This window comes from Mobula hypostoma, chromosome 10 (genome assembly GCF_963921235.1).
Source record: "Mobula hypostoma chromosome 10, sMobHyp1.1, whole genome shotgun sequence".
NCBI lineage: Eukaryota > Metazoa > Chordata > Chondrichthyes > Myliobatiformes > Myliobatidae > Mobula > Mobula hypostoma.
Genome location: NC_086106.1, coordinates 114,206,732 through 114,221,865, shown reverse-complemented (window position 1 = coordinate 114,221,865; position 15,134 = coordinate 114,206,732). Strand labels below are relative to the sequence as shown.

Genomic DNA, 15,134 nt, shown 5'->3' with positions numbered 1-15,134 from the left:
CTGGGGACAAAGGGTGAAGCCAAGAAGGTATTATTAAGAATGTGAACACTGGTTCTAATGAATCACAGAAAGTGGCTTCAAGGGATTGCAACTATTTCTATTTCCTTCATTCTGATTTACCAGATTAATGGACAAATGAGGGGAGTATAAAGCACACTACAGACACAAAAATCCTCATTGAATGTAAATCCCACACTTGTCACTCATCTCTAAAGTCTGCTAAATAAAACCTAAATAATGGAAGAGATAAACTTCTATTGCACTCGAGAACAAATTCGGTTCAGCAAATCCCCAGTCCCTCATCTGTTGACTGAATAGCCATGCACTCCATGTTCTATAACTCAACATTGAGCAGTAGTCACATTAGAAACCTAAGAGCTCAGTGACTGAATTTTCAGCCAATTCTTGTTGGACACTGCGTATTAGTATCATTATTGATCGACAGAAATGGGTTGTGTTTCAATAGAAAGGTTGAATTTTGTGGACAGACAATATCTATATGCAGTGAAAGCAGAACCTTTTTTGAGATTACAGCCAATTGCTTTCTTGGTGTTCAGGTACAAATGTTTAATGACAATACCAGCCTCAGAAATGATATAGATTTTAGATCTCCACCACATTCACCTCTTTGCCAAAGTACTAAATATGAAGACTTTACCAGCAGATGGAAGCACAGTACCCAGCAGAGGAGTATACCAAAGCCTAGGTTGGTCTACAGAGAGCAGAAGCATAATTTTCTCTGCATGAACCCACACGTTCTCATATAACGTTTCAAGGTTAACATTTATAGGCCAAAATGTTTATAGAATTTGTCATTAGCCAGCATGAAAAGAATCAATTTGATTTTGCCCAAATCCACCCCAAAGACCTTTCAAGTGTTTATAGAGAAGATAACGGTTATTTTTTTAAAGAAGTTAGCGGAAGTTAGCAAAGAAGTTAGACAGCAAATGACCAAACTGTGGCAGAGTATTTTCTTGTGTTCCTTTCATTTTAGGTCAATTTTAGTTGTCAGTGGTTCTGCTGATGTGATGTGGTACTGCACTTATGTTATTTTTGACATTTCACTATGGGTTCATTGCAAGAAGATGTTTACTGTGATCAAAAAAGAGCTTTCTTGGCATAAATTTAATAAAGGTTAAACACCATTAGATATCTCTGCCAAAATTACTGAAAGTGCAGCAACTACAAAGTTAAAGGATCCTAGTGGGAATTTTTTTTGAGGTGCCTCAATAAAAATGAAGATTGGATAATAAAAATTATCAGGTATTTAAAAGATTGGAGGACAAGGGCTGTGTGTGTGTGTGTGTGTGTGTGTGTGTGTGTGTTTGCAAGCATGTGTGGGGGAGGTGATATTGGCGGATCAGTGTAAAGGGCAGGTATGAAGATGGGAGTGGAAATCAGTATTTGCTACAAACAAAAAAGGTTTTAGTGATTTGAGAATATTAAGAAAAATAATGGACTTAGATTAATTCGCATCTTCTGGCCCAACCTCAGCTTTAAGACATTATTACAATTCGGCCTTGTCTTCCACTGTTCTCTCATCCAGATGACAATTTATATAAGCAATAACCTCACTGATCCTTCATACCATTTAAAACACTGGACGTGGAGCCCATAATTTTCCACACCACATGGCTCAACTCATTGTCCATTTATTTATTTAGAGATACAGCATAGTAACAGGCCCATCCAACCCAACAAGCCCATGTCTGAAGTGAGCTTAATATCTATTTGTAACACCTTGGCCCAAGATGTTTGTGCTGCCCATGAGTTGAGAGTTAAGGGGCAAAAGTTTAGGGGTAACATGAGGGGTAAGTTCTTTACTCAGAGAGTGGTAGCTGTGTGGAATGAGCTTCCAGCAGAAGTGGTTGAGGCAGGTTCGATGTTGTCATTTAAAGTTAAATTGGATTGGACAGGAAAAGAATGGAGGGTTATAGGCTGAGTGCAGGCTGGTGGGACTAGGTGGGAGTAAGAGTTCGGCACGGACTAGAAGGGCCAAGGTGGCCTGTTTCCGTGTTGTAATTGTTATATGGTTATATGATTAAACTATTCCCATCTGCCTGCACATGATCTACATACCTTCATTCTCTGTCTGTTCGTGGGCCCATCTGAATGCCCCTTAATGTAGCTATGAGGTCTGCTTCCACCACCTCCCCTGGCAGAACAATCCAGGCATATATATATATCCCTCCCCCTCCCTCTCCCTCTCTCTCTCTCTCTCTCTCTCTCTCTCTCTCTCTCTCTCTCTCAATCTCCTTTAATCTTCCCCTCTCTCATCTCAAAGCAATGCCCTCTTGCACTTGCTGTTTCTACCCTGGAAAAAGGACTATGATTGTCCACTCTGGCCATGACCTTCACTACCACAAGAATAATGAATGTTTTAGCAAAGAGAAACACCAGGTGCCAGCATGACAAACATTTAAGCGGAGGAAACATCAGAGACAATTTTAAAAAGGACACACACACCTTCCAAACTTAAATAGACGGCTTTAGCTACTTAGCTTTTCCTCACTGAAAGTTTCTGCAGTTGAGACAAAGCACTTACACCTCGCATTTGGAATTTGTATTATAATTTGGAAATGGAGTGCTGATGGTGCTTTTAGAGCATTCTGTTAAAAGGAAACAATTGCTTGTGAACATACAAGGTTCTGTTTTCAGACTGACGTGTTGACCTTCTGAGTTCCTCCAGCATGTTATGTGCGTTGTCCAGCATCTACAGAATCTCTTCTGTTTCTGAGTTTTGGCTCCTTTTAACATTATGCATTTTTTAGACAAATTTCTAGTTTGCTTGCTCACACAAACCGACATATTGCAACTTATAGCACAATGGGTTTAAATAGATGATAAGATGTGGAAGAAGAATTAGGCCATTCAGCCCAATGGGCCTGCTCTGCCATTCCATCACAGCTGATTTATTATGCCTTTCAACCCCCATTCTCCGAAATCTGCATTGTTTGTTATAAAATTCAGACAATATTGGGGAAAAATGAAACAAAATGTGCCTGCATTTAAATGGAATTGAAGACAAAATGATTTACTAATGGAAGCTGTTGCATGTGAATAGTCGAGGAAGTGCAACAAACGGAGATGACAATCTCTATACAGGAAGCATCTGACTTGAAAACCAGTAATGAACATTTAAAACTAGGTCATTGTACTTTCTCCACTGGCAATTGCTCTGTTGAACAAGTTGCAGCTCAGACGACAAATTGAAGTTCAGGTTTTCAGTTTCCTAAAGAAAATACATCAGTTGGCTAACCAAAACTTATGCTAGAACAGGCAAAAAGAACAGATTGTTTGATTGTGAACCCATAGCTTCCCTAGTTATAGGATGAGAGTACCTCTGACATTTCCCATTCCTAATTGCAGCTGGGAAGGTGATAAAGCACCTGCACCTTTAACCCGTGCAGTTAAGTATTTGTGTTTGGTGACCTCATAGGCATTGGCACATCTGAAGTTCAATAGACCAACAGTGTGTACAAAAGATCTGATGGCAGGGTCCCCTCATTCTCAACAAATTGAGGTCTTGGTGCTTGTTTATAGGTTCAGCCATTGATACATTCTGCCAAATGACTTTTAAACTCTGCTCAGGAAACCATCTGTTGTGTCCTTCTCCCACAAAGCTTCCAGAGCATTCATACTGACCATTGCCCAATGGACTTCAAAAGATCAAAGGTGCTTTCTGCATTCGCCTTCAGAGGCAATGCAGAAGAGGATGATATTGAACTCATTTTTGACAGTAGAGGTCACAGGACTGGAGAGGACCGGGCAGATGAAGAAATACAGTGCACTTTGAGAATGATACATTTGTAAACACACATTAGGAGAAAAATGCACATAATCTCCTGCAATGGAACTCAACTGAAGCTTTATCTTGAAAAAATAACTTTAAAAACTGTGTTTATTTATAAGGAAATTTCATTCTGTACCCAACATACGGAAATGAATGTATTCAGGGCAGCAAACACGAGGAAATCTGCAGATGCTGGAATTTCAAGCAACACACATAAAAAGTGCTGGTGAACGCAGCAGGCCAGGCAGCATCTCTAGGAAGAGGTACAGTCGACGTTTCAGGCCGAGACCTTCCCCCCTCCCCCTTTCTTTCTCCCTGGGCCTCCTGTCCCATGATCCTCTCATATCCCTTTTGCCAATCACCTGTCCAGCTCTTGGCTCCATTCCTCCGCCTCCTGTCTTCTCCTATCATTTCATATCTCCCCCTCCCCCTCCCACTTTCAAATCTCTTACTAACTCTTCCTTCAGTTAGTCCTGACGAAGGGTCTCGGCCCGAAACGTCGACTGTACCTCTTCCAATAGGTGCTGCCTGGCCTTCTGCGTTCACCAGCATTTTTTATGTGTATTCAGGACAAGTTTAACAGCAACTAACTCATACTTGGTGTTGTTGAAGCCCTTCTAATGCATTCATGTATATAAGCAGGTTTTTTAATGCTTGGTTGATATGACCAAAGAATTTAACCAAATGGATGTCAGAGGGTCAGCAACGTTTTCTGCAGGGCTTGTATGCAATTACTGTGATGTTTGTGAGTTATTCAGCACAGGAATAAAGCCTTCAACCTACTTGTTTCATTCTGACTATCCAGTACCCAACCACACTAACCCTATTAAGCAGCTCATGGTCCAGAGCTACTATATCTTGGTGTTTGCCCAGATTTAAATATAAATACCTGGATATCAATATCTATATCGAGCTAATCTTCTATAGTATCCCTCTGCCATCAACATAAAAAGATGGGATTTTAGTTGAAAATGAATGGATTTGTGGTCAGCAGGTTTCTATTTCTCAGCCTAAATGTCACTCCCATACCACACTCCCTACTTCCATCTTCCACACTTGAATCATGGAAATGGCCGTGTCCAGATCCCTTATGAACTTCCTTTGTTCCCAAAGCCATAATAGGTAGTATCCGGTAAGATGGTGGTGTGCTCCAATACAGTGGCCACTCCGTGTCCACTCACAGGTCCTTTTGTTCATTTTATAAATCTTTTCTATGATCCCCAGTCACTGTTGGATATTAAGAGCATCAGGTACAGCTGGATTATCCCATCGGTAAGTTGCTCGATAGTGATGGAGCTGGACTTATTGCATACCATTGTCGTGTTGTAACCAGGACTTGTTGTGCCAAGAAGGTGCACAGTGCAAGTGATTGTCTTGGGTGTTTTTATTGTGATCGCAAGGCCCTGTTGGACATTAGTAAGCTAGAGTACGACCAGTGCGGTTTACTGGAAGATGGGCGAGACTGACAAAGAGGGAGCTGTGTTGCCTCAGATGTGACTCGGTTGAGGACTAAGGCTAGGTTGAGGTTATGGGGTCACCGGTGGGATTCGCCCAGAGGAGGAGATGCCAAAGTAGAGCTGCCCTCTAGTGTTCACTCAGTGGAAGAACCAGCTGGACCATAACACAGCTTGTCTTGCCACATAGGGACTTGGGTTATATATTTTTTTCTCTCTTCGTGATTATATGGTTTCCTCCTGAAAACATAATCAAATGTGATTTTTGTGCTATGTGCTATGTGCCGTAAGCTGTGTGCTGTTGGTAATGTACTTTGCACTTTGGCTCCAGAGGAACGCTGTTTTGATTGGCTATATTCATCTATGGTTGAACGATAATTAAACTTAAACCTGAACTTGAACTTGATGATGATCAGTCTAAGAAATGACAGCAGTCATCCTCCAGCTCCTTCATGGAAGTAGAGGACTTTTAGGAACCTCTTTTCTTCCACTTTGTTTCTTAGCCCACATATTCTGTGGGCAAGCTACAGCTTTTAGGCCTACTGTCAATGTTGGACCAGCAATTGTAATGGAGAAGATAAATAATAAGAAACTGCATATGTTAAGCTCTCCCATACGAGGCTCTACCACACAAAAAAACACAAAGGCGATGTTCAGGTTTAGGCATTGACTGATTGATAATGTTTACTTTGTGGGTGGCCTTGAACATTGCAATCAATTTCATAAGAATCCGATTACAGAAGTAAGCATTACCAGTGCTGGAGGATTACAATTGCCATGTGTCTCCTTCCTGATCATTTCCCTTCAGTGCAGGGCAGAAGAGAGAAGGATTGAATGATAGGTTCTGCATATCATTCCTGACCTCAAGTCATTTACATGACTCGTTGTTAGTCATGTACAGAGAAAAATAAGGGCACAATCCCATGGTGCCAATAGTAGAATATGAAGGTGCTATAGTACGAAAGGACTCCAGTTCACTTTGTCTTTCTGTTTGTCCATCATTTTTAGTGCCCGTCTTTATCTAACAGCATTTCAACAGCTTCTTAAAATATTTTTTAGGCCTAATGTCAAAAGCAATATTTGTACAGAATTCAAATTCCAATTGGCTTCTGCAGAAAGATATCTCCAGTGTAGAACATAGATAATTTGCCACAGAAGCCATACCATGCTACAGCACTGGAACAGGCCCTCCGGCACATCCAGTCCATGCTGAACTGTTATGCTGCCTGCCCCATCTATCCACACCTGAATGATAGCCCTCCATACCCCTCCCATCTGTAATTATCCAGACTTCTCTTGAATGTTGTAATCAAATCCACATCCACTACTTCCGCTGGCAGCTCATTTCAAACTCACACCACCCTCTAAGTGAAGAAGCTCCCCCTCCGCTTCCCCTTAACTCTTTCACCTTTCGCCCCTTTACCCGTGAACTCTAGTTCAGTGTCACCCAACCTCAGTGCGAGAAGCCTGCTTGTATCTACCCTAACTATACCCCTCATAATTGTGTATACCTCTATCAAATCTCCCTTCATTCTCCTACGCTCCATGGAATAAAGTCCAAATCTATACAAACTTTCCATATAAATCAGGGCCTCAAATCTAAGCGACATCCTTGTAAGGATGTAAGGCGACATCCTCTAAAACCTTTTAGTCCCTCTTTCCTTCCGACCTACAGTATTTCATTGGCATTCTCAACTTCTCAGTTATTGAGAACAACCTATTTAGATCTGCATAAAACCAGTAAGTAAACAGTGGGCTGTTCTTACAGATGAATCATCAATTCACTGATAAGTTCCCTCTCTATTTCGCTCTTTATTTCCTTTTCCTCATACATAGAAATTAAGTACATTGGAAAGAAAACTTCTCAGAATTGAGAAACAACACAAAAATACATCAGCTTAACTATGACTATTTTCTGTTTCATCTCAAACTACAATGGTAGCTCTAGAGATTCAGCATATTTTTAACAGGAGTCCCTAATATAGCAATTAGTCTTTGCATGTTCATTAAGAGATACTTACAACAGACAAAGTGCATATGCTCCAACCACTGATTCGCTGCCCCTCACCAAGAAACTCCCATCCATTCCAGCTTTAGCGAGAAGTTCCTCAGCTTTGGCTCGGCTGATGTTCAAATGATACCATGTTGGACTTGTGGTGGCCATTTTAACCACACACAGACCGATCAGAGGAGTGAAGCCTTGCAAGAAAGAAAAAAAAATTGTTAATATTATCTCAGCCATGGTCTAGTTGGTAGCTCCCTTGCATCTAATCATAAAGCTTTGGATTCAAGTCCAGCTCATGAGGCTTGAGCACGAAATCTGGATTACTGAGTGACCACTACATGTCAGAAGTGATGGGAAATTAAACTGAGGATCCATCACCTCTCACAGGTAGTTATTAAACTCTGAAGCAGTGCTGGGCTTTTGTTCTAGTCAATACCCCTTAAATATCAATCAGTAAAACCAATTTAATGATTATCATCACTTTGGCTTGTGGCAAAGACAGCCATAAAAGAAATTACTTTCCTGAGAGAGTCATGAGCCTTTGGAATTCTTTACCCCAGGGAACAGTAGAGGGTGAATCATTCATTAAAGGTTAAGACAGATTTTTGCTCTATAGGGGAGGAAACAGTTATGGTGGCGGGGTGGAGATACGTCTCTATCACAAGAGGTGTAAGGCGTTACTTCCCTCCATTAGCCTGCAGGTCACCCTTGGGCAAGGTGTAGCACCTGCTTAGCCCCCCGATCAGGATCACTGCCTGGTACGGGAACTGTACTCCATCAATTGCAGGGCTCGGCAGAGAGTGGCGTGGACAGCCCAGCACATCTGTGGATGTGAACTTCCACTATTCAGAACATTTACAGTGACAGGTGTGTAAAAAGGGCCAAAAGGATCATTGGGGACCCAAGTTACCCCAACCACAAACTCTTCCAGCAGTTACCATCTGGGAAATGGTATCGCAGTATAAAAGCCAGGACCAACGGGCTCTGGGACAGCTTCTTCCACCAGACCATCAGATTGATTAATTCACATCGACACAATTGTATTTCTAAGCTATATTGAGTGTTCTGTTGTAAATCTTACTGTGTATACTATTTATTAGAAATTACTATAATTTGCACATTCAGACGAAGCTCCTCACAGTTTTACTTCTCCCGTACGTAAAGGATGCAAGAAATAAAGTCAATTCAATTCAGTCAATGGGAGCAGGTGGTAGATGGTCATACGAGCAGTTGGTGCACATCACAAGTCCTGGTTATGCGAACACTGACACCAGGCAGCCAATCTCTGAAGAGTATTGATAATGGCTGGGGTCACCCGTCTTGTAGAGACACTGCCCAGAAGAAGGCAATGGTAGACCACTTCTTTAGAAAAATTTGCCAAGAACAATCATGGTCATGGAAAGACCATGATCGCCCACGTGATACAACACAGCACCTAACAAACAAACAAATAGTTATGGAGAAACAGGTAGACAAGTGGACCAGAGCCTAACATATGCACACTGATGAATTTATTAAAAGAAAGAGTAAGTTCAAGGGCCCATGCGATTTTTTCCTTCTCCTTTTTCTTCACGTTATACAGTATTCTGGGGTTTACAAATTTGGGCTATAATCATGAACTATGCCTCACCACTGCAAAAACCTATTTTTATGGCGTTCATACCATGTATGTTTGCTTATCACATCAATGAACTTGAACGATTAAAAGCATTAGTGAAGTTGCAGCTGGAGTATTCTGTCCATTTCTGGGCGGCATTCTGTGGAAAGGATGTTAAGTTCCAGAAGAGGGTGCAGAAATGAGTAAATGATACTAAAGAGGTGAACTCAGTTATGTAATGGGCAGAGAAGGGTAAAGCAATCAAGAAGAGGTTTGGGCCTGTTGTTTCACAAGAAAAAAGTATTTTGTTAGAGTAAATGATGAAATGTTGTGTCAGTGGCAGAAGAGTCGTTGAGTAAAGACACAGTTTTAAGATAAAAATAGCAAATTCTGGGAACACCCAGCAGCTGTCGATATGTATCTTCAATTTGAAATGTTCGCTCTGTTTCTCTTTCCACGTTTTGCTAAAAGTGCTGAGATTTCTGCTTTTCATTCATATTTTCAGATGTGCAGTTTTTTTCATTAATTTAAGGTAATTGGCAAAGCAACAATTGAAGGATCAAGAAAATGATTCCTTGTGGCCTACCATGTTTTGAAATGCACTTTCTGACAGGACAGTTGGAGTAATTTCAGCTCAAGAATTGAATAAATTCCTAAGAAGTGTACTTGGAGGGTTACTTGAATTGGAGCCGTGGACAGCTATTAATTGGAGAACTTCTTCAGGAACCAGCTGAGACATGACGGGCCAAGTGGTCTCTTTCTCCTTACACTAGGTTAAAAGAGGATCTGGTGTTTTCCCACCGTATATGATGAATAAACTCTTCTTAGGCTTCCAGCCAGGTACAGATATTGATTTTAACCAACGTTTCAATGTCAAACTCTACCATCTTCATCAGGGGTGATGCCTGGGCATGTCTAGGCTGATGGTATTTATAATCCCATTGTCCATCCCTCCTGATTAGTTGGTCCTCATCCAAACAGGTTTCTGCTGTCCCACCTTGTTTATAGTCAAGAACTGGAATACCACGGGGCAATAAATACCACCGGACTGGACGTGTCCAGGCATCATCCCTGATGATGGCAGAGTTTGTCATTGAAATGTCGGTTAAAATTGATAGTTGTACCCGGCTGGAAGCCCGAGAAGAGCTTAAACACTAGTTTATCTCCAGCAGACAGGCCAAATCACTCATATGTCCAACACCTTACTTCCAAATTAGTGTTCTATTGAATGACACACACATTTCATGAGATGTTCCATATTTTTTTTGTTTGTTAACACAGTGGCATAGTGTTTCACAGCTTCAGTACGTCAATTCAATTCTGACCTCGGATGCACTTTCTCTCCGTCACCGTGGAGACACAAGTTGCTGGAATCCAGAGTATCAAACACTCTGCTGGAAGACTCAATAGGTTAAGCAGAATAGGTGGGAGGAGTGGAATTAATGCAGAATTTTGACCTGAGGTACCAGCAATTTCTTTCCTCCCACAGATGATGCTCAATCCACTGAGTTCCTCCAGCAGATTCTTCGATGCTCTCTGCCACCATGTTGGTTGCTTCCAAGTACCCTAATTTGCTCCAACAGCTCAAAGGCACATTTCTACATTTTGACCCTCAGTGTAGGTGAAAGGCAAAAAGAGTCAATGGGGTGTTGATGGCCATTTGTGGAGGAGAATAAGTTGCAAGGATACAGGGAGATTCATTCAATGGTCACTTTATTAGGTACATCTGTACACCTGTACATGAATGCAAATGTCTGCTCATCCAATCATGTGGCTGCAACTCAATGCATAAGAGCATGCAGACACGGTCAAGAGGTTCAATTGTTGTTCAGACCAAACATCAGAATGGGGAAAAGTGCGATCGAAGAACCTTGACCATGGAATGATTGTTCACTAGACTGGGTAGTTTGAGTATCTCAGAAACTGCCGATTCCCTAAGAGCTTCACACATAACAGTTTCTAGAGTTTACATAGAATAGTGCAAAAAACAAAAAACTTCCAGTGAGCCGCAGTTCTGCGGGTGAAAATGCCTTGTTAGTGACAGAGGTCAGAGTAAAAAGGCTCTGGTTCAAGCTAAAAGAAAGGCAGTACAACCTCAGATAACCATGTGTTACAACAGTGGTGTGCAGAAGAGCATCGCTAATTCACAACACATTGCTTCTTGAAGCTGATAGGCTACAGCAGCAGAAGATCACAAACACACACTCAGCAGCCTCTTTGTTAGCTACAGAACGTAGCTAATGAAGTGGCCACAGAGTGGATGTGGGAAGGGAATATGACTGAGGGGATTGCTCATTTGGGAGTTAGTATGCACCCAATGGTTGAAATGGCCTCAGTCTGTGTCATAAGTTGATACTTTGGCTGCTATCATTAATATTTCCACACAGTTGCTTGGTACGTAATCAAAATGTATAAAACAAGCCAGAAATGTTGGGGGGCAGAAAGAGAGAAAGAGTGAATACATCAACGATCTTCCAGTCAATCTGGGTCTCCAGTTTAGTTAGATATGTATCACATTTAATTGCCAAATGTGTATCCCTTCTTGTAAGTTTATTACTATTCTTCATTGCTGTGCTGAAGGAAGAATCAAATACTTTATATGAACTAATTGCAGTTTCTTGTTAAATCTCAAATGCTTATGCTGATCAATTTACTTAATGCTAACCTTTTACTAAACTTTCATTATAAAGGTTAAGGCCCAGAAATCCATCACATCTTATGCACCTCATTATCAAGGACAAGGATTAAATTTATTCACCACATACATTTACATGTATTAGGAAACTGCTGCAGTGTGTTGGAGTGACATAAAACAAAAAAAGAAACAGCATTCGACAACTATAAGAATAAAGAATTATATAAAAAGTAAACTTAGAAGTTGAAGTATGGATATGGAATAAAATGTGGATAAATATATAAATACCAGCAACATTATGAACAGCTTTATCAAAATTTAAATAAACTCAATAGCTAAAAGTGAAGGGTCTCAGCCTAAAACGTCGACTGTATTCGTTTTCATAGATGCTGCCTGTCCTGCTGAGTTCCTCCGGCATTTAGTGCGTGTTGCTTGGATTTCCAGCATCTGCAGACTTTTATTCTTATTTGTGAGTCCATATTGTATACATTTGGGAAGAAATGTGACTCCAGAGAAAGAGGAATCCTTCCCAAGCATGGTGTCAGTGTTCAGTCGCTGCCTAATGTGAAAGAGTTAAATTTGACATCCTGCAGACTATCAGGAAGAAACAGTGAACTTCTGAGATAAGTATTTAATGTCATTTTCCCCCACTTTCTCATACCGAGTGCGTCTGGTTGACCATAGTAACAACATTAATCGTAACAGTGGCACCACAGTAGCGTAGTGGTTAGCACGACTCCATTCAGTTCAGGCCGTCGGAGTTCAGAGTTCAATCCCAGCATCCTTTGTAAGGAGTCTTTATACATCCTCCCCATGGAATGCATTGGTTTTCTCCAGATGCTCCGGTTTCCTCCCACAGTCCAAAGACGTACCAGGTAGGTTAATTGGTCATGGTAAATTGCCCCATGATTAGGTTAGGGTTACATTGAGATTGTTGGGGGTTGCTGGGTGGTGTGGCTCGAAGGGCCAGAAGAGCCTACTCTGCATTATATCTCCAAATGAAATAATAACCCAGTAAGCTGTTCATGTGGCACATGAGAACACTGTGTGCCAAGGCATCAACGTACAATTAGCAAAAACTCATTGTTATATTTAATACACAGAAGTGCTTCACAAACAGTGTGGGCCTCAAGCATTAGAGTAGGTACAGTATGAGCCTGTCTTATAGGGTTAGTCTTACACTTGATCTTAGCCAAAAGGCTGAGAAGCGATAGGGTCAACAGAGCAGTGCTGACTCCAATGATTCAATCAATTTAGCTTCGGCTTTGGGTTCCCAACACTTCTGACTTCTACTCGCAACATCCATAGTTGATGTGGCAATGGCCTGTTCTTTGTCAGAGAGGGATGGGTTAATCCATCCCACATGGGAACAATGAGTCGAAGCAATCGTTCCCATTGGGATTTTCTGCTCTAAAGGATCAAGCAACAAAGTTTGTGCCATTCAGTGAAATGGTGCTCCCTTGCACCTTCTTGCTAAACTATCACCACTTCCCCGAAGAGCATACATAATGGTTTCTCAGCTGGCAAAACCTTCTATTATCTCTGAAACATGTTTAATTCCTGTTTCAAGATCATACAGGACACTTGTAACCATAGCAAGGAACTCGCTCCACATCACTCTGATTGTGTTGGAATCCAAGTCTCTACTGTTATCAGTAACCCAAAACTGCAGCAGAGTTTTTGCACAAATTGTTCAGTGTTCTGGTCAGACCACACCTTATATATCACGTCAAAATCTAGTCCCTGACACAGGGAGGAAGCATTCATTTGTTGCTTGCGTTTCAGTGAAAAGCCACAAGCATGTGAACCGATAGTAAGATTATGAGGCCTAAGCAGTGCAAGTCCTCAGACTTTCTGAAACCCAAAACAACTTCAGAAGCTGGAAAGCCAAAATACAAACAGAGAATGTTGGAACAAGTCAGCAGTTTGAATGGTATCTATAGGGAGAGAAAATGTGGTAAGGCCCTGGAATTCGTTTCCTGGCAGTATGCTGGGAGCAGAGCTTGTTGTCAGAATTAAAAAAATTACTTCACTGAGCTCCTAACGCTTTACGGCAGTGTAGAGCTGAAAAGTGGTACGAACTAGTCCTTAGATGGCAACAACAACATGCTTCCTTCTAAGATCTAAATCTCTATGATTCTATGATGTCTCTTGATGTTTTACTTGTGATCATAGAATCGCATAGCATGAACCGTGCCAGTTACAGTAGATCCACTTTATCTATGCTCATTGTGATACCGATCTATGCCAAGTTATTTTCCCACATTAGGCCCCTATCTTTCTACACCTTTTCCAGCTAAGTACAGTCTGAAAGCCTTTTAATAATTGTAACTGTGTCCACTTCCATCATCTCCCCTTGAAGCTTTTTCCAGATTTTGGTCTGACTGTGCCAACACCTGACCATTTGAAACTTAAATGGCTGACTCTTCTTCAGTGATGTTTTGTTGACTCTGTGGAACATACACTAAAACTATGAAAGACCTACCCAGAGCCTAATAAATAAAAGGAGAAGATTCATCGGTTTCACACAGTGGAAAAACAAACCCCAGTTGATCATGATGTTGAGGAAATAGTTTGTTTCCATTTCCACAGACAGCAACAGAATTTTCATTATTTTGTTTAAAATAATTCAACATATTACCGCTGAAAATAATGCAAAGCTGTTGCAGGAGATCATATTTCAGGATTGCTGATTGAGAGTTTATGCGAATCACTAGACTGTAATGCCTCATAAACGTAAAATGGGCATCTTGATTGAGCAGATCTTGCAGAGCACAGAGTAGGGTTCTCACATTGTTTGCATACCTTTGCTTAGTTATGAGTTTAATGTTGTTTTGAGTGGGTAAAGGGTAGCAAAACTAAACACTAACTGGGGGACACTGAGCAATAGCTACAACATATAATTGTGAAAAACTGAAGCAGGAGTACGCCATTCCGCTCCCATATCTCTTCTACCATCCAGTTAGAATATGGCTTTTGTATCAGCATAATTTTCCCACTCACAACCCTCGGTTACTTTCATTACCTTGCAAAGATCCATCAATCTCTGTCTTAATTATACTCAGCAAGCGGGCCTCCACAGCTCTGCTGGATTAATACATTTCTTCTCATCTCAGTCCTGAATAACCATTTCGGTATTTTGAGCCCTGATCTTGACTCACTCATCTGGGGAAATATCTTCTTCTTCATCTACCCCATCAGGTTTCAACTGAGATCACCACATTGGGTGGCAGAGTGGCATAGCGGTTATCATAACGCTATTATAGTGCCAGTGACCTGTGTTCAATTCCACCACACTCGATAGGGGGTTTGTGCATTCCACCTGTGACCATGGGTTTCCTCTGGGTGCTCTGGTTTCCTCTCACATTGCAAATGTGTACAGGTTAGTGGCTAATTGGTTATATGGGCATAATTGGGTGGTGCGGACTTGTTGGAACAGCACGGCCTGTTACCATGTTGTGTCTCTAAATAAATTAAAACAAAAATGGGACTTTGATATTTGGTCAAAAAGATTCTTATCAAAAAGGATGTAATGCTGAGACTATATAAAGCACCGGTGAGGCCTCACTTGGAGTATTGTGAGCAGTTTTAGGCCTCTTATCTTAGAAAGGATGTGTTGGAACTGGAGAGAGTTTAAAGGAGGTTCACAA

The 15,134-nt window shown here is 41.2% G+C and overlaps 1 protein-coding gene across 4 annotated transcripts in view; it reads right to left on the bottom strand.

The window, feature by feature from the left end:
* LOC134353128 (phosphatidylinositol 3,4,5-trisphosphate 5-phosphatase 2-like) overlaps positions 1-15,134 on the bottom strand; it is a 211,326-nt gene that overhangs the window by 135,849 nt on the left and 60,343 nt on the right. For all 4 annotated transcript variants that reach the window (XM_063061064.1, XM_063061068.1, XM_063061066.1 and 1 more), the window contains one exon: positions 7,269-7,446. In XM_063061064.1, coding sequence (XP_062917134.1) covers positions 7,269-7,411 — 143 coding nt within the window. In that variant the 5' untranslated portion in view covers positions 7,412-7,446. The remainder of the gene's footprint in view (positions 1-7,268; positions 7,447-15,134) is intronic.